General features: G+C 41.6%; 1 protein-coding gene across 4 annotated transcripts in view; it reads right to left on the bottom strand.

Annotated features, from left to right (window-relative positions):
- APOO (apolipoprotein O) overlaps positions 1–20447 on the bottom strand; it is a 63168-nt gene that overhangs the window by 30174 nt on the left and 12547 nt on the right. For 3 of the 4 annotated variants that reach the window (XM_078065422.1, XM_078065424.1, XM_078065423.1), the window contains exons 1-3: positions 10174–10329; positions 3572–3679; positions 2155–2274 (exon numbers count right to left, since the gene is read on the bottom strand). In XM_078065422.1, the coding sequence (XP_077921548.1) occupies positions 2155–2274; positions 3572–3679; positions 10174–10314 (369 nt within the window). In that variant the 5' untranslated portion in view covers positions 10315–10329. Of the gene's footprint in view, positions 1–2154; positions 2275–3571; positions 3680–10173; positions 10330–20447 lie in introns of those variants that run through there. The other variant, XM_078065425.1, reaches the window with a different exon arrangement.

Below are 20447 nucleotides of genomic sequence, written 5' to 3'. Positions count from 1 at the left end.
GATTAAATCTGTCTTTCATATTAAGTCTATATGTCATGATTTTAGAGTCTGTATCTGAAAACTGCCCTTCAGGAATGACCACCTTGAATGGGACAAAGGAGTCTATATCCAAGTTTTGAGAGATACTTACCCTAATCCTGAGCAAATGAAGTATTAACATTCTCTTAACAACAACAATAAAATGGCTTTGTACAAGAACATCATATATCCTAAAGAAAACAACGGACTAGCTAGAAGGTACCCCACCTTCACGAAGTCTACAATAGGGGCGCCTGGGTGGCTCAGTCAGTTAAGCGTCTGCCTTCGGCTCAGGTCATGATCCCAGGGTGTGGGGCTCCCTGCTCAGCGGGAAGCCTACTTCTCCCTCTCCCTCTGCCCCCCCCATGCTCGTGCTCTCTCTCTCTCTCCCCCAAATAAATAAAATCCTAAAAAAAAAAAGAAGTCTACAATAAAGATAGGAAAAGAGACACATGGACATCAGAAGGTATCAGAACCAGCTGCCACTTGGAATAGGATTTGTTTTGTTTAATTTGGTCCAAGTCAGAACAAGTTATCCTAATACTGTTAATGCCCTTAAACAATAAACACTGAATTTAGGGGAGGACATAAAAAACATTAAAAAATTGAATACTGCTTCATTAAAATTCATTATTGGTATTTTAATGCCCATAAAAAGAAAGAAAAACTACAGATAAATGTCTGTCTAGAGTGATGACCTATTTCTTTTGCTGGCATAATCTTCTCACTATAAACGAAAATTAAATTAGTTTTTAAAGAAAGGGGCTAGAAATTATTGGCCCAAGGAGCCAGGAATTAGAAATATTTCTATTGAAGAAGACATCATTCTGTAGAAAAATAAAGCTATTGTAATCACAGAATGGCTTTTTTATTTAGAAATAGTACAAATAAACATGTTGATAATTATTCTGTCGTTTAGAGAGGTATTTTGCTGCACTGAGCATCATGCACAGATGAAAAAGTAAAAAACAAAAGGCAATCTTAGGTTGAAAGGTTAAGAGACAAAGTACTTTCATAACCCCCCCCAAAAAAAGAGCACAAAATAACCGCAGTCAATGCCTACATGATAGAAAAATATTCGCACAAATTTGCCGACCTTATCTTAACCAGCAGATGGTTTAAATATCTTCTAGAACAAGAGAATAAAGTCTAAGCTTTTTACAACACATTATGTAAAAGTCTTTAGATATTTATAACTCAATAATATGGTTATGATACTTAAGTATACTGGCCTAATTTATACTGTTGACAGAGTCTATGCTTACTATTGTCTTCTAAATTGGTGAAAAGAAGTTCAGCAGTGGCACAGAGAATGGAAATGAAAATCTTAAGACAAGTTCTGGATGAAAATTCAGTCTGTAAATCTCAAGCAAAGTATAGCTAGACCATGTCACACACAACTACATACTTTGTACTAATCTGCCATCAATTTTTGAAATCCAGATCAAGTATGGCAAATACTTTATGTGTCAAAGCCCACAAAAGCATTCTGTAGATTGTAAACTTCCATTTCAGATGTTAAGAATTGCAGAAATGCTTCCACGGACATAGTAACAAGTGCCTGATCTAAAACCTGAGCAGTCACAGAAGCCCATCTGCCTATGTAGCTCTTTGGTCACTGGGGCAAATAGTTCAGTACTCAAATACGTAATCCCACGCTTTTTTAGCTATATCCGTCCTTCTATTACAGCATTCAAAATGTTCTGTAACCATTCCTGTTAAAATGGTTCTGATGTGTACACTTTCTGGGGGGAGAAAAACTTTCCAATTTTGATATAAATGCTTACATTATATCCTTTTCCTTCTACTAGAGTTCCAGCCCCATACCCTCCCCTGGGAGACAATCATGGCTTCCTAGCTGCGACCAACAAGATAGTTACCAGTCCACTCTCCAGTCAAGGTGCCACACGCTGCCTGGGAGGAGGGCCATTCTCCCTGCAGCAATGGCAAGAGCTGCCACCAGGACGCTAGGGCTCTCTGCTCCCCTCAGAGATGGCACTGATGAGCACCGCAAGTCAGGCCCTCGAAAGTTGGAGCCCTCTATCGTGCCTTTTTCTGAAAACATGCAGCCAATATAGACTTTTCACTCTTGACTCTAGACCGAAATGTGTCACTCCACTTTTAGAACAGCTGTACCTGACACCAACTTGTATATGGCTCGCAGTAATGTCGGAGATCTGAAATGCTTTCTTCAAGTGGGGTCCTTGGCTCCTCCACATATTTAGATTGACCCTCAGGGACGGAGTAGAGTGAAAGCTGCATACGTTAAAAAGCAAAACAAAAAGAAATAAAAAAGCACATGCAGTCATAAGATAATGCAATCAATCATCAAATCGGCAAGCATCATTATTTCTAATAATTCATGAATTGCTGTGATTCTAAGGGTTTCATGCACCCTGAACCTTACTTCAAAGGATCTTTGCACCTGATTTATCAATAAGAAGGCCAAGAAGACAGAACTATGAAGTATCCTACCCTTCTCTCACTCCAGTGGTAGCAGACATAGCAGCCCCCCCTTGATCCATTTTATATCCTGGCATTTGGTATTTCACCTTAGATACAGTTTGGTAAAAGGATTCTATGACTCTAAAGTGGGGAGGGGATGCAAAAAAATAAATTGAGTTTAAATGATCAGTCTGGTGCTAATCCAAGCAGGATAGCAAGTTTGTTCCCCACCCAGAGGAGCGGCTGTTCATAGTCGCTACTGGCTGCCTTCTTCACCCTCAAAAAACGCCACAGTCCCAAGGTCTGAGAAGAGTAAAAAGGGCAAAAGATAAACTAATTAGCTTTTTGAAAACACCATTCAAGTAACCTGGTTCATGACTGAAGGCAGATCTTTACATCATTTTACTCTAAGTCAACAGAAAGCAAATATCCAAAATAATCGCCGGGAAGTATAGACAAAAAAAGAATGTAAACAATGGAGAGAAGATTTCTTGTTTTATTTATTTAGTATTTATTAAGCATCTACTTAAAAGCCTCTAATGTGGCCAAGAAGAATGAAGCCAGGTCTTAGAGAGGGAAAAATGCAAATATTTTCTTGGCTTGAAAGCAGTCTTGCAGGGGCGCCTGGGTGGCTCAGTTGGTTAACTGACTGCCTTCGGCTCAGGTCATGATCCCAAGGGTCCTGGGATCGAGCCTCGCAGAGGGCTCCCTGCTCTGTGGGGGAGACTGCTTCTCCCTCTCCCTCTGCCTGCCACTCCCCCTGCTTGTGCTCTCTGTCTCTGTTAAATAAATAAAATCTTAAAAAATAAAAAAAAAAGGAAAGCACTCTTGGATGAGGTGGATCACTTAGCGGTGACGAGCAGATTCCCCACAAAAAAATCTAGGAAATACTCCTTAATTATGCCTTTAGCTAATTATCATTAATTAAAGTTTATTTGTTGAAAAGCTACATTTTAGTAGCCTCCCACGAAGAAAAACTATAAAGAAATATATTTCCTCCCTTTAAGTGTCTTCTAAACTGTCCTGTCTCCTGATACACAATGTGTATACTTCGTATAGTAACTAAAGCAGATGTTCAAAAAATATCACAACATGAATGGCATGTTACCTCATTAACTTTCACGGAAGTTTTGTGAGGTGAGTCCTTTTTAGGTGATGCATAGACTCTGAAGGTGAGCAGACTCAGGCTGGCTGGCCCCACAGACCTCTGAATTACCTGAAACACAGAAGCAATCTTAAGCCTTCTGTCAGTGCAATAAACTGAATGTGCATAACGTGAGCACATTTATTGCACTTTATGAGAAACAGATGTATTCCTTAAGTTTTATGGAAGTCAGAAACTAAAAAACGTGTACTCACAGACTTAAAATTTCAGGTCACCTTCACCTTAATTTCCAAGACAGTAGTTCTTAAGTTTTTCTACTTAGCCTGTCAAGTAAAATAAAAGGTACATACAAAGACACATGTGCGCACTTTTAAAAATAACAGAGAAATGCTATGGAATGATTTTAAAATTATAAGAGTCTCGATCTCTCTCACACACATACACACACCCCCACCAACAACAGCGGAAGAGGTTTCTAATGATTTCAACTAGTGATTCGCTGAACAGAGTGAAGATTATTTCTGTGATTCTAATTACCAAACTTTCACAAGCTTTCTCTTTCCATTCCCATTCAGAGCTGGTCTCCCCCAATCTAAGTTCCCCAGCTCAGTATCTTTTCCTGCCTTGCCCTCCCTCACTGGGTCACTCACACCCAGGGCTGCAACGCGAAGGCAGGACCTCCCAGATATGCAGCCCCAGCCCAGAGCTCCCTCCTGAGCTCCCAACTCACTATCCAATTACTCCTGCACATTTCTACTTTTCTACAAGCCATGTCCAAAATCAACTCATCAGGATTTCGACTGTGCCTCCAAGTCCACACTTGGCCTGATGGGTGGGTATGTGCTATGGAATCAAGTCAGAAGGCTTTATTTTCAATAATAATCCCCTACCTTTACACAGCACTTGACCATCCAGCATCTTTCCCCCAGACCTGCCCCTTCTTCCTCTACTTCCTCTCAGGCATGGTGCCACCACCCAACCAGACAACCCGGTCAGAAGTTCTGAGGTCATATTCACCACCACCCTGCCCTATCGGTCAGTAAGTCCTGTTAATTCTAACTGTTCAATAATCTCAATTCACTCTCCCCACTTTATCTCCTCCTGTACAATCTTCCCTTGGGCCCTCATTTCTTGGATTGTTTCCAGCAGCATTCTAACGGCTCACCTGGCCCTCTGATGACTCGAACCACCACAGTGCAAAAGAATGATCTTTCTAAACTGCAAATTGATTATCTTCTACCCTTCTTTGAGATCCTTCGTTATTTATTATCTAGGACTTTTATGCGGGCCAGACATGGCCCATTATGATGCGACCCCAACCACCTTCTTTCACCTCATCTCTGCCACTCTGCCTTCTCCCACAACACACGAACTCCCTAGATTTCTCCCATGCTGTTGCCCAGCTTCCTGGGTTTACACATGCTGCTTGCTCTGCCTGGAATGTCCTATCCTTGCTTTGTCTTTCTGTACAACTGCCTATGAGCAAGGAGATATATTGCATTTTTCTTTTCTTTTCTTATTTATCCATTTATTTATGTCTATCAAGTTCTCCCTACCAGATTGGAAGACCTTTCACGATGCTGCCATGTCTTACTCGGTCTCCCTACTGCCCCTGCCTGTGCCTAGCACAAAAGAAATATTCACTAACTGTTTACTGCCTGCATGAATGGATGGAAGAGAGGTGGAAAATAAATGAGTGGCTGACTTGTCCTAACTCTGTAGGCATGCCTTAGCATCATGGAAATCATATAACTGAGATTTGCAATGCCTGCATTGTGAAAGACTAGGCTATTCCATAATACTCAGAAAACATATAATGCTAAATAAAACATAACAAAATGTCTGTTGTAACGTATGCCTGGAGTTACACACAAAAAGGGAAATTCCTACTTCAGAAGCAAATAAAGAGCTAGAAGCTATTTAAAGGAGTGGCTATGACTTTAAACTGGTTTAAAAATAATTAACATAACCTGAAGTAGTAAGTGTTCATCTTGAAAGGACTTAATTTCAAGGCAATATTGCTACAAATTTCTTTTGTTTCCAGGGTAAAGGTTAACCAGCTATTGCTGACAGTCAGTGTGGTCCCTCCTGGCACCCCAGGAGAGGGGCCTATAAGGCTGCTGGTATCTGGAGGTGCCAACTCAGTACTCTCTGCCCCTGAGTCTGTCCACAACCTACTGACAACACTGCTTTGAACTGGGGACTTTACACTGAGCCAGCTAGCCCTACTCTGGACTTTGATCCCCTTCCTTATCGGCAAGAGCCGGTGCCTCACCCTTTCCCACTCCCCATCCAGCATGGCAGCCCCCAAGCATTTGGGGTTCATACTGTCCTCTACCTTCATCATTCTTTTTTTAAAAATTTTATTTGAGAGAGAGAGGGGAGGGTGAGAGAGGGAGAGAGAGAGACAGCGCACAAGCAGGCAGAGGGGCAGAAGGAGAGGGCGAAACAGATTCACTGCTGAGCAGGGAGCCCGGTGCGGGGCTGAATTCCAGGACCCCGGGATCATGACCTGAGCCGAAGGCAGACGCTTAACTAACTGAGCCACCCAGGTGCCCCTACCTTCATCCTTCTTTGATATAATGCCTTACGCTGACCTTTTTAATTCTCAGTTCCTGCTTTCGATCCTTAATCCTATCTACCTCTCACATACTTCGTTTTCCATTTCGTAGCCTTCTGTTGTTTTAACTCAGATTTCCACTTTTCCTGTTCTTAGTGATTATTTTCACTCCCTTTCATCTTTTCTTCTCAATCTCAACTTATTCACTGTTTAAATGTAACATTTTATTGGACTCTTGATTACTTTTACTTTATTTTTCCCTTTCATCCACTTTTCTTATTTTAATATTAAGTAAAGCCTGGTCCTCTATTGCTCAAGTTGTTTTCTTCCTCTTCTCCTGTCAGTCTTCCGTCCCCTCAAAAGCCACCCCCACTCCCATCCCACAGCAAGAACTATGGCCACAAGGGCGGGAGCACCCAAGAAAGCTCCCTCCTGCAAGCTGCCCTTTCAGTTTCCCCAAGGCTCTCAACAAATAAAGAAAAAAATAAACCTCACCCCAGAAGACTTGGGAGAACTACAGATTAACACTCCCTAGGGCCACAATTCTCTCCGCAGAGAGCACATAATTTACTTCAGGGTTTCTCAATCTCAGCAATATTAACACTTTGGCCTGGATCATTCTTTATGTGAGGGCTGTCCTGTGCACTAGACGCTTCTTGACATCCTTGGCCTCTACCCACCAGATGCCAGTAGCACCCCTCCCAGTCATGACTCAACACCGTGTCTCCAGACACTGCCAAAGACTCCTGGGAGGCATCTCCCCCGCCTCACCCTGCATTAAGAAGCACTGATTTGCCTAAATATTATTTTCTGACATCTCTCATCATCCAGACTTCAAGAAAATTGGGATGTTTTAAAATCCAGGGCCTCAGATCTAATACACAGTGATAGAAATTAGAATAGTCTTGCCTGGGGGGGTGAAGCGTGGGGAGGGGATGGACTTACTGAGTAGGAGCACGAAGGAACTTTCTGGGATGACAGAAGTGATCCATACCTCGATCGGGGTATGGGTTACGAAGGTGTACATACATTTGTTAAAACTCTAATTGTAAGATCTGTACCACTTAACATCTGTGCATCTCACTGTACATAAACTATATCTCAAAAAATCCATGCACACCTAAACTGCACAAGTTCATGCTAAAATATGAGTGGGAACTGGAGGCCAAGGGTGACCCCTAAGTAATCTGACCATGGTAAGGAACCAGGTGCTATTGAGCTTTGCGACAGAAACCCACAGAAGGAGCCTCAGTAACAGGTCCACAGGCAGACAAGCCTGACGCTGATGCACTGCCCAACATCTTGGATGGTTTACTTTTCTTTTTGGCATCAAATGGGGCTCCTCTTGGTGAGAGACTACCCTATCCTGCCTCAGCCAGACCAGATGTTATCACAAATGGGGATTCTGGAAGCTGGGCCCCTGCCAGGTGTTTACTGTAACTTGTGAGAGCTCATATTGAGTATTCAGGCCAACCCATTTGATATCAGAATTTAAGAAGAGAAAGGCTATTTAAAATGGGCACAGATCACCCCCACGAAAGTGTGAGAGCAAAAGAGAAGTCAAAGAAGAACCTTCTTCAATCTTCTGTCTCAAGGAAGAAAAAAACCCACTAATCTGGAAGTTAGATGTCTTGAAGAAAGATTTAACCAACTTCCAGGGTCTGGATCACTAAATCACTAAAGTTCTGGATTTATCACCTTTTCTCCAATGGACACTTCTGTTGGGTTGCCTTGTGTGAGACTGGAACACAGAGGCATTCCCTCCCCATGAGGGGTCTTGACCCATTATGGTACAGACTGAAAATACCTCCTGGGAAATGAGATCTCCCCTGGACCTTTTCTGATGAGAGCTGGAACCTCTAGGCTGTGCATATCCCTGGCCTAAGCACTCACTGTCCCACGTAACAGTCCTTGAGAATCTTTGTTTGCGAGGTTCACTCTCTACCCAGGACAGATGGCTTGGCTCAGAAAATGGGTACATATGCACCTTCCAAGAGCTGATTAGACATGCTCTAGTTCAGATTCGATAAGTTTGGCTTGATAAACCGAAGTCGAGCCCACTCTGTTAAGAACTGCATCTGCAACTAGTGCTAAGCTACAGCTACAGAATAACTAGATTCAACAGCTTCGTTGCTTTAGATCCAGCCTATCCTCTGGAATGTATCCTTCAGCTACTAGATGCCTCTCCTGGAACTCAGACAGTTGGGGGTCTCAAAAGTAAGGAAACCAATGTGGTGACTTGTCTGAGGTTCTAAATGCAGCTGTGAGAGACCCTCAGTCATAGAGAAAACTAAAATCTGACTCAGACAAAGGTGAGTTGGTGACACTTAGCCTTGCAAACCTCAGGGGGAGGGCCAGTGAGTTCCCTGGCTCATGTGGCTAACCCTTCTTTCTTTCGGTCTGATTCTGTTCCTCAGCGAGGTATCTTAAACTCTCCCTTATTTAGGTACATTTTCCAACTTAAACATTTGGATTCTTTGTCTTTCAACATTTGTTTTTACATAGCCCACAGAGGGTTTCATCATCAATGTAAACTGAGCACTAGGACTGGCAGGTGGTTGGATGGGGCCCTAAGAAGTGTCATAAATGGCGTAGGCCACCACTGTCTTAAAGGATTTCTCCTTCTTACTCTCTCCAATGAAGGTCATCAAGGACTGATGAGAGCAAAACAAATCTGGCTAGGAAAGCAGGGTTACACATGATGTAACAATTAGAAGAGGTCAACTATGATTTTATTCCAAAAACAAATTTATTGTATACCTACCCTGTGTTATGCACAGTGCTAAATATGCCACAACATTTAGGGAGACATGGTCCTTGCCCTTACAGAGTTTCCAGGAAGCTAATGAGTTTACTCAAAAAGACTCAGGTCACAATTTAAAAAATAAATTAAAAAAAAAAAAACCACCTTGGGCCTGAGATTGAGTTTAGCCTTCAGCTCCAGCAGCAAAGGAGATTCTTGGACACAGTTAGCCAAGATATGAATCTGGTGAGGTCATAAACACTCAGCTCATAATGGGCACCCAGAACGCTAAACTGTCCTTGTTTTGCAAATAAACACTGGCCAGACTCTGTAGCTCCAGGATCACTTTCTGATTGTGTCCCAGTAAAACTGCCTTAAAGACAAATAAAAATCTCAAGCAAATAAGCCATTTTCAGAATTACTCAAGGATGCTCATGAATAGTAGGGCTCAAAACCTAAAAACTTGCTTTCTTTTTAAACTTTATGGAGAATCCAGTATATAGTCTCTCCCATCTTTAAGAAGGGTGACCCTTTATTTTCCCCAAATTAAAGATCTATTATCTCATTAGATCTTTCATTTAAAATATATACCTTCGGGTAAATGTAAGCCTCACTTTGCAAGCCTGCATACAGAAGAGGTTTCAGAATCACCTGGGGAGGTTTTTTCTTAGGAGCAGAGATTCCAACGCATTCCCCGACGGTGTCTGATTCCATAACCTGGGGGGGCCCAAGAATCTATTCCCACAATCAGCCAAATTTAGAAAACCAGTATTCCACAAGCAGATACTTGGGGAACAGTTATTCAACTTAGGTTTGTATGAACACTCAAATGTACATACTTTCAAAAACATCTGAAAGCATAAAATGAAAATTGCCCTAAACAAAAAAATAAACAGTGAATGGCCCACCCCACTAGAGAAGTTAATAGGATTTATTTACATTCAAGAAAATCTTTCCCATCATAAACACAACACAACCAATACCCTCCACCCATAATTCTCATTCTACCACCCATCATTCTATCTCCCTTCACTGACAAATTTACTTTAAAAATAGACTATGGTTAGGAGGGAGAATAGTGGATATCCTTGGGGCACCTGGCTGGCTCAATTGGAAGGCCTTGTGACTCTTGATCTTGGGGTTGTGAATTTGAGCCTACACTGGGTGTAAAGATTACATAAATAAATAAATAAATAAATATTAAAAAAAGGAGGAGAGTCCAAGATGGCAGAGGAGTAGGAGACCTTAATTTCATCTGGTCCCAGGAATGCAGCTAGATAGCTATAAAACCATTCTGAACACCTGCGAACTTAACCCGAGATCGAAGAAAAGAATAGCAGCAACTCTCTGAACAGAAAAGCAACCACTTTCTGGAAGGTAGGACACGGGGAGAAGTGAATCCGAGGCGATATTCGGGAGGATAGATGGCGGGGGAGGGGGCATCCGTCGGCCACTTCTGGCAAGTGATAGAGCTGCGGAGCACAAAATTGGAACTTTTAGAAGTCGGCTCCACTGAGGGACGTCGCTCCGGTGGCTAAGCGGGGGGTGGAACCCTCACTGGGACACTGTGCTCTCAGGACCCTCAGGGTCACAGAAAGCCCGGGGGTGCCTGAGTGCGGCAGAGCTCCCAGGTATCGGAGCAGGGAAGCCGGCTGCAGAGACGGAGCCGAGGAGCCGGCTCTCAGCTCGGGGTTGCCATAAACCGTGATCCGCGGCACAGTCGGGCCACTGCTCCTCCAGTAGGGACCCAACAAGCGGCAGATCCGGGGAGACTCCCCTTCCTCCCCCGGGAGGAGCAGCGCGGGAGTGCACTGCAGGGATCTGCTGGGTTTGGAGACTCCACACGGGGTCGGGTGCCAGAGATAGAAACGCGCAGTCACAGGCCAGGTGAGCACGGAGTGTGGCCGGAGACCAGGGAGACGGGAGTGATTGATTGCTTTTCTCTGGGGCTCACTGAGGAGTGGGGCCCCGAGTTCTCGGCTCCTCCGGGGCGGAGACTGAGAGGCCGCCATTTTCACTCTCGGCCTCCAAAGCTGTACGGAAAGCTTGCAGGGAACAAAAGCTCCGGAGAGCAAACCCGAGCAGATTACTTAGCCTGGACCGGCAAGGGCAGGGCAATTCCGCTTCCCGCAGAGACATTTGGGAACCACGGCAACAGGCCCCTCCCCCAGAAGATCAGCGAGAACAGCCAGCCAAGACCAAGTTTACCGATCAATGAGAAAGGCAGATCTCCAGTGATAGGGGAATAGAGCACACAGAATTCATGGCTTTTTTCCCATGATTCTTTAGTCTTTCAACTTTAATTTTTTAAATTTTCTTTATTTTTAAAAAAATTTTTTTTCTTTCCTTTTTCAACCAACTTCTTACCAATTCCTTTTTTAAAATCTTTTTTAATTTTCATTTTTACAGTCATATTCTATCCCTTCCTTGTATTTTACCTTATTTTTGTATATATATATAAGTTTTTCTTTCTTTGAAATTTTGGGAAGCAGTTTCTTTTAACAGACCAAAATACACCCAAAATCTAGTCTATGGCTCTGTTCTATTCACCTGCCTGATCATATTCTCTTTTTTTCCCCCCAGGTTTCGGGTCTCTTCTGATTTGTTTAGTGTATATTTCTCTGAGGCCATTGTTGCCCTTTTAGTATTTTGTTTTCTCATTCATCTATTCTTCTCTGGACAGAATGACAAGACAGAAAAACTCACCTCAAAAAAGAGAACAAGAGGCAGTACTGACTGCCAGGTACCTAATCAATATGGACATTAGTAAGATGTCGGAACTAGAGCTCAGAATAACGGTGATAAAGATACTAGCTGGGCTTGAACAAAGCATAGAAGACACTAGAGAATCCCTTTCTGGAGAAATAAAAGTAAAAAAAACCAACCAAGTCGAAATCAAAAAGGCTATTAATGAAATGCAATAAAAAATGGAGGCTCTCGGGATGCCTGGGTGGTTCAGGTGGTTAAGCATCTGCCTTTGGCTCAGGTCATGATCCCAGGGTCCTGGGATCAAGTCCTGCATCGGGCTCCTTGCTCAGCAGGGAGACTGCTTCTCCCTCTGCCTGCCACTCCCCCTGCCTGTGCTCTCTCTCTTTGGCAAATAAATAAATAAAATCTTTAAAAAAAAATGGAGGCTCTAACTGCTAGGATAAATGAGACAGAAGAGAGAATTAGTGATATAGAAAACCAAATGATGGAGAGTAAAGAAGCTGAGAAAAAGAGATATAAACAACTACTGGATTATGAGGGGAGAATTCGAGATGTAAGTGATACCATAAAGCAAAACAATATTAGAATAATCAGGATCCCGGAAGAGAGAGAGGGGCAGAAGGTATACTAGAGCAAATTATAGCAGAGAACTTCCCTAATTTGGGGAAGGAAACAGGCATCAAAATCCAGGAGGCAAAGAGAATCCCCCTCAAAATCAATAAAAATAGGTCAATACCCCAACATCTAATAGTCAGACTTACAAATCTCAGAGACAAAGAGGATATCCTGAAAGCAGCTCAGGACAAGAGGTCTGTAACCTACAAGGGGAGAAACATTAGACTGACAGCACACCTATCCACAGAGACCTGGAAGGCCAGAAAGGACTGGCATGATATATTCAGGGTACTAAACGAGAAAAATATGCAGCCAAGAATACTTTATCTAGCTAGGCTATTACTGAAAATAGAGGGAGTGATAAAAAAGCTTCCAGGACAAAGAGAAACTAAAAGAATTTGTGATCACCAAACCAGCCCTATAAGAAATATTGAAAGGGGTCCTCTAAGCAAAGAGAGAGCCTAAAAGTAACATAGACCAGAAAGGAATAGAGACAATATACAGTTACAGCCACATTACAGGCAATACAATGGCACTAAATTCATATCTTTCAATAGTTATCCTGAATGTAAATGGGCTAATGCCCCAATCAAAAGACACAGGGTAACAGACTGGATAAAAAAACAAGACCCATCAATATGCTGTCTGCAAGAGACTCATTTTAGACCCAATGACAGCTCCAGATTGAAAGTGAGGGGGTGGAAAACCATTTACCATGCTAATGGACATCAAAAGAAAGCTGGGGTGGCAATCCTTATACTACACAAATTAGATTTTAAACCAAAGACTGTAATAAGAGATGAGGAAGGACACTATATCATAATTAAAGGGTCTATACAACAAGATCTAACAACTGTAAATATTTATGCCCCTAACATGGGAGCAGCCAATTATACAAGCCAATTAATAACAAAATCAAAGAAACACATCGACAATAATACAATAATAGTAGGGGACTTTAACACCCCCCTCACTGCAATGGACAGATCATCTAAGCAAAAGATCAACAAGGATATATGGCCTTTGAATGACATACTAGACCAGATGGACTTTGCAGATACATTCAGAACATTCCATCCCAAAGCAAAAGAATACATATTCTTCTCTAGTGCACATGGAACATTCTCCAGAATAGATCACATCTTGGGTCACAAATCAGGTCTCAACTGGTACCAAAAGATTGGGATCATTCCCTGCATATTTTCGGACCACAATGCTTTGAAACTCAAACTCAATCACAAGAGGAAAGTTGGAAAGAACTCAATTACATGGAGGCTAAAAAGCATCCTACTAAAGAATGAATGGGTCAACCAGGAAATTAAAGAAGAATTAAAAAAATTCATGGAAACAAATGAAAATGAAAACACAACTGCTCAAAATCTTTGGGATGCAGCAAAGGCGGTCCTAAGAGGGAAGTATATAGTACTACAAGCCTTTCTCAAGAAACAAGAAAGGTCTCGAATGCACAAACTAACCCTACACCTAAAGGAGCCTGAGAAAGAAGAGCAAATAAAGCCTAAACCCAGCAGGAGAAGAGAAATAATAAAGATTAGAGCAGAAATCAATGATAAATAGAAACCAAAAGAACAGCAGAACAGATCAACGAAAGAAACTAGGAGCTGGTTCTTTGAAAGAATAATAAAATTGATAAACCCCTGGCCAGACTTATCAAAAAGAAAAGAGAAAGGACCCAAATAAATAAAATCATGAATGAAAGAGGAGAGATCACAACCAACACCAACGAAATACAATTATAAGAACATACTATGAGCAACTATATGCCAAAAAATTAGACAATCTGGAAGAAACGGATGCATTCCTAGAGACGTATAAACTACCAAAACTGAACGAGGAAGAAATAGAAAACCTGAACAGATTATATGTTAAAAAAAAAAAAAAAGAAGAGGACAGTAGGAAGGGAAAAATGAAGGGGGGAAATCGGAGGGGGAGACGAACGAACCATGAGAGACTATGGACTCTGAGAAACAAACTGAGGGTTTTAGAGGGGAGGGGGGTGGGGGGATGGGTTAGCCCGGTGATGGGTATTAAGGAGGGCACGTACTACATGGAGGACTGGGTGTTATATGCAAACAATGAATCATGGAACACTACATCAGAAACTAATGATGTCATGTATGGTGACTAATATAACATAATAAAATAAAATAAGTAAAAAAAAAAAAAAGAAAACCTGAACAGACCCATAACCAGCAAGGAAATGGAAGCAGTAATCAAAAATCTCCCAATAAACAAGAGCCCAGAGCCAGATGGCTTCCCAGGGGAATTCTACCAAACACTGAAAGAAGAAGTAATACCTATTCTTCTGAAGCTGTTCCAAAAAATAGAAATGGAAGGAAAACTTCCAAACTCTTTTTATGAGGCCAGCATTACCTTGATCCCAGAACCAGACAAAGACCCCACCAAAAAGGACAATTACAGACCAACATCCCTGATGAACATGGATAAAAAAATTCTCACCAAAATACTAGCCAATAGGATCCAACAGTATATTAAAAGGATTATTCACCACAACCAAGTGGGATTTATCCCTGGGCTGTAAGTTGGTTCAACATCTGCAAATCAATCAATGTGATACACTACATTAATAAAAGAAAGGACAAGAACCATATGATTCAATAGATGCAGAAAAAGCTTCTGACAAAGTATAGCATCCTTTCTTGATCAAAACTCTTCAGAGTATAGGGATAGAGGGTGCATATCTCAATATCATAAAACCCATCTATGAAAAACCCACAGCGAATATCATACTCAGAATCAAAAATATCATACTCAGAATATCAAAAACCGAGAGCTTTTCCCCTCAGGTCAGGAACACGGCAGGGATGTCCACTATCACCACTGCTCTTCAACATAGTACTAGAAGTCCTAGCCTCAGCAATCAGACAACAAAAAGAAATAAAAGGCACTGGAATCAGCAAAGAAGTCAAACTCTCAGGGACGCCTGGGTGGCTCAATCGGTTAAGCATCTGCCTTCCGCTGGGGTCATGATCCGGGGGTCCTAGGATCGAGCCCCACATTGGATCCCTGCTCAGCGGGGAGTCTGCTTCTCCCTCTACCTCTGCTGCTGCCCCTGCTTGTGCTCTCTCTCTCTCAATCTGACAAATAACTTTTTAAAAAAGGTTTTTTTTTTTAAAAAAAAAAGTCAAACTCTTACTCTTTGCAGATGATATGATACTTTATGTGGAAAACCCAAAAGACTCTTGCCAAAAATTGCTAGAACTCATACAGGAATTCAGTAAAGTGGCAGGATATAAAATCAATGCACAGAAATCAGTTGCATTTCTATACACCAACAATGAGACAGAATTAAGAGAAATTAAGGAGTCGATCCCATTTACAATTGCACCCCAAACCACAAGATACCTAGGAATAAATCTAACCAAAGAGGCAAAGGTTCTGTACTCAGAAAACTATAGAATACTCATGAAAGAAATTGAGGGAGACACAAAGAAATGGAAAAACGTTCCATGCTCATGGATTGGAAGAACAAATATTGTGAAAATGTATATGCTACCTAGAGCAATCTACACATTCAATGCAATCCCTATCAAAATACCATGCACTTTTTTCAAAGAAATGGAACAAATAATCCTAAAATTTGTATGGAACCACAAAAGACCCCAAATAGCCAGAGGAATGTTGAAAAAGAAAACCAAAGCTTGTGGCATCACAATTCCGGACTTCAAGCTCTATTACAAAGCTGTAATCATTAAGACAGTATGGTACTGGCACAAAAAAACAGACACACAGATCAATGGAACAGAATAGAGAACTCAGAAATGGACCCTCAACTCTATGGTCAACTAATCTTTGACAAAGCAGGAAAGAATATCCATTGAAAAGAGACAGTCTCTTCAACAAATGGTGTTGGGAAAATTGGACAGCCACATGCAGAAGAATGAAACTGGACCACTTTCTTACACCATACACAAAAATAAACTCAAAATGGACGAAAGACCTAACTGTGAGACTCCTAGGAATCCATCAAAATCCTTGAGGAGAACACAGGCAGCAACCTCTTCGACTTTGGCCGAAGCAACTTCTTGCTCGACACATTTCCAAAGGCAAGGGAAACAAAGGCAAAAATGAACTATTGGGTCTTCATCAAGATAAAAAGCTTTTGCACAGCAAAGGAAACAGTCAACAAAACCAAAAGACAACTGAAAGAACAGAAGATATTTGCAAATGATATATCAGATAAAGGGCTAGTATCCAAAATCTATAACGAACTTATCAAACTCAACACCCAAAGAACAAATAATCTAATCAAGAAATGGGCAGAAGACATTAACAGACATTTCTGCAAAGAAGACATCCAAATGGCCAACAGACACATGAAAAAGTGTTCAACATCACTTGGCATCAGGGAAATACAAATCAAAACCACAATGAGATACCACCTAACGCTAGTCAGAATGGCTAAAATTAACAAGTCAGGAAACGACAGATTTTGGCAAGGATGTGGAGAAAGGAGAACCCTCCTACACTGCTGGTGGGAATGCAAGCTGGTGCAGACACCTGGAAAACAGTATGGAGGCTCCTCAAAAAATTGAAAATAGAGCTACCCTACAACCCACCTATTGCACTCTTGGGTACTTACCCCAAAGATACAAATGTAGTGATCCGAAGGGGCACCTGCATGCCAATGTTTATAGCAGCAATGTCCACAGTAGCCAAACTATGTAAACAGCCCAGATGTCCATAGACAGATAAATGGATAAAGATGTGGTATATATACACAATGGAATATTATGCAGCCATCAAAAAAGGGAAATCCTGCCATTTGCAATGACGTGGCTAGAACTAGAGGGTTTTATGCTAAGCGAAATGAGCCAATCAGAGAAAGGCAAGGATCATATGATCTCACTGATATGCGGAATTTGAGAAACAAGGCAGAGGATCATAGTGGAAGAGAGGAAAAAATGAAATAAGACAAAACCAGAGAGGGAGAGAAACTGTAAGAGACTCTTAATATCAGGAAACAAACTGAGGGTTGCTGGAGGGGAGGGGGGTGGGGGGATGGGGTGGCTGGGTGATGGACACTGGGGAGGGTATGTGTTGTGGTGAGTGCTGTGTGTTGTCTAAGACTGATGAATCACAGACCTGTACCCCTGAAACAAATAATATATGTTACTAAAAAAAAGATAAAGGGGATTAAGAAGTACAAACTTGCAGTTATAAAATAAGTCATGGAAATGAAAAATACAGCATAGGCAATAGTGCCTATAATACTGTATAATGTATGGTGACAGATGGTGACTACACTTATTATAGTGAGCAATAAGTAATATATAGAATTGGTGAATCAATATGTTGTACACCTGAAACTAATAAAACATTGTATGTCAACTATACTTCAATAATAATAATAAAACAATTTCAGGCCAAAGAAAAAAAGAATAGTGGATACCCTTTGCAAGTTGGAGAGTGACCAGAACCATGAGGGGTTCTAGAGTACTAGATATGCTAGTATGGTCAGTTAGTAAATATTCACTTGTGATCTGTGTACTTTTCTGGATGTGATATTTCAACACAAAGTTAGAAAAATAGACTCTTGGGGCGCCTGGGTAGCTCAGTTGGTTAAGCATCTGCCTTCAGCTCAGGTCATGATCCCAGGGTCCTGGGATTGAGCCCCACATGGGGCTACTTGCTCAGCGGGGAGCCTGCTTCTCCCTCTCCCTCTGCCGCTCCCACTGCTTGTGCTCTCTTGCTCGCTAATAAATAAACTAATTAATTAAAAAAATAGACTCTTACTTGCTTTCTCTACTTCATTCCCTCCTCCCTTCACTACTCAACTTACCTAAAATCATTCTTCCCAAAGCCACCAATGGCCTCCCAGTTACTAAACTCCAATGGTCATCTGGCATCCTGGCTGCCCCCCGAAACTGGTGACCCCTCCACCATCTTCATACTCTCTCTTGCTTCAGTTGCCAAGATTCTACTCCAGCTCCATTGTACATGCTTTGTAGGCCACTATTTCCCTCTCCTTTCGGGCCTTATCTTCCTCTGCCCATTTCTTGAAAGTTGGTGAGTCGGAGTAGTCCTTAACCCTCTTCCCTTCTCACTCTGGAGCAATTTCACTTGAAATCTAAGTCTTTGACTTCCACCCTATGCTACTGATGCCCAAATCAGTATTCCCAACCCCAGCCTCTCCCTAAGCCTCAGGCTTGCACGTGGAACTCCCCATGGACTTCTTCACTAAGCATTTCAATTGCTACCTCATAATGAGTTTCCTTTCTCCAGAACCCTGTTTTTCTCCGTCTCCCTACCTCACTTAATGGCCCTACAAGCCACACAAAGGACAACATCAAAGCAACTCTTTAATGAAACAATGAAAATAGACTTCAAAGACAGTCAGATGTGGTTGCTGCCTCCACCATCTAAACAAGTGGACAAATAATTACACCTCTTGTGATGAGTGCACTAACCGACAAAGGACCAGAGTAACACAGAGAAAAGAAATAACACACCACAACTGGAAATTCTGGGAAACAACTGCAGGGAGAAGGCAGAATCAACAATCAAAAGTTTATGCATTTCTTTCTTTTGGCAGCCACCCAACAGAATGATGTTAAGACTTAGTGTCACTAGGACCCCAGCCTCTGTAAAGAGCAGTAACAAAAGAAACCAAAGGTTTGGAACGTGAGGGTGATTTTTGAAACACCACAATCTTTTCAGCTATACCCATGAGTAGGTATGGTGTCTGAACACAGCAAATACAGAGCCATAAACCATGGCTGCTGCTTTAATAACACGGAAACTTTCTCAATCAAGAAGCTCCCTTTTAGGGCGCCTGGGTGGCTCAGTTGGTTAAGCGACTGCCTTCGGCTCAGGTCATGATCCTGGAGTCCCGGGATCGAGTCCCACATCGGGCTCCCTGCTCAGCAGGGAGTCTGCTTCTCCCTCTGACCCTCCCCCCTCTCATGTGCTCTCTCTCTCCTCTCATCCTCTCTCAAATAAATAAATAAAATCTTTAAAAAAAAAAAGAAGCTCCCTTTTAATATCAAGGTCAGATGGGTTTTGATGATAACATACCCAAAATTATTTGGTATCAAAAACTGCATAAATAAACGTAATGCCTTAATTATTGCATTTTAGCTATTATATAACTTAGGAGTCATATAATCTGTACATTAAAATGTGCAGCTGTTTCCAAAGTTATTACACAAGACCATTTTTATATCTATCACTATGGAAATTAAGTGCATGTGGGGACATTTTTACAGTAAATGTCATTTAAAATTAGATATTCTCCTATTTATAGGAAATGAGGCATAATTACATATTTTTCCTCCAAATGTTACACTGGTTCTTTGATCTTCATTCAGTCAACCTTTTCTGCAATAATTTCCATCTGAAAGCATTTTTCATTAAAAACAAAATATTTTTGGGCGCCCGGGTGGCTCAGATGGTTAAGCGTCTGCCTTCGGCTCAGGTCATGATCCCAGGGTCCTGGGATCGAGTCCCACATCGGGCTCCCTGCTCCTTGGGAGCCTGCTTCTCCCTCTGCCTCTCTCTCTCTCTCTCTCTGTCTCTCATGAATAAATACATAAAATCTTTTAAAAAATAAAAATAAATAAATAAAAACAAAATGTTTTTAATCTGATTCTTTTTGGTTGTTTAAGAGATAAAAATCTGAAATGGAATTTTTTAAAAAGGGTCTGGAGCGCCTGGGTGGCTCATTCGGTTAAGTGTCTGCCTTTGGCACAGGTCATGATCCCAGGGTCCTGGGATCGAGCCCCACATCAGGCTCCCTGCTCAGCAAGGAACCGTTTCTCCTCCTCCCTCTGCCCCTCCTCCCCCCACCCCGCTCATGCTCTCTCTCTCAAATAAATAAAATCTTTAAAAAAAATTAAAAAGGTCTATGAAAACTGACAATACTTTTGAGGATATTCTTGTTCCAAAAAAATTAAAAACCCATAAAATGAAAAAATAAACTATGTGAAAGAATTTAGGGGAAAACAATCAACAATTTTGCCCAAACCAGGCTACACTGCTGTCCTTAGTAATGTGTTGTACACTGAATTAAAAATAAAGAGAAGCTAAATGAGTCCATATTCGTGAAATATCCAAAAAAAATATGTCTTCTTGCCATAATGAGCATTCAGTACCATATCTACATTTTATACAGCAATCCTTCCTCATCTGGAGAGCCACACACCAACCGGTAATCGAGGCTTTCTTTCTCTGAGAAGGGAGTTAGAGGGATACAATGGGAACCTGAAAATTAT

Source organism: Halichoerus grypus, chromosome X (genome assembly GCF_964656455.1).
Source record: "Halichoerus grypus chromosome X, mHalGry1.hap1.1, whole genome shotgun sequence".
NCBI classification, from domain to species: Eukaryota; Metazoa; Chordata; class Mammalia; order Carnivora; family Phocidae; genus Halichoerus; species Halichoerus grypus.
This window is presented reverse-complemented; position numbering and strand designations above follow the sequence as displayed.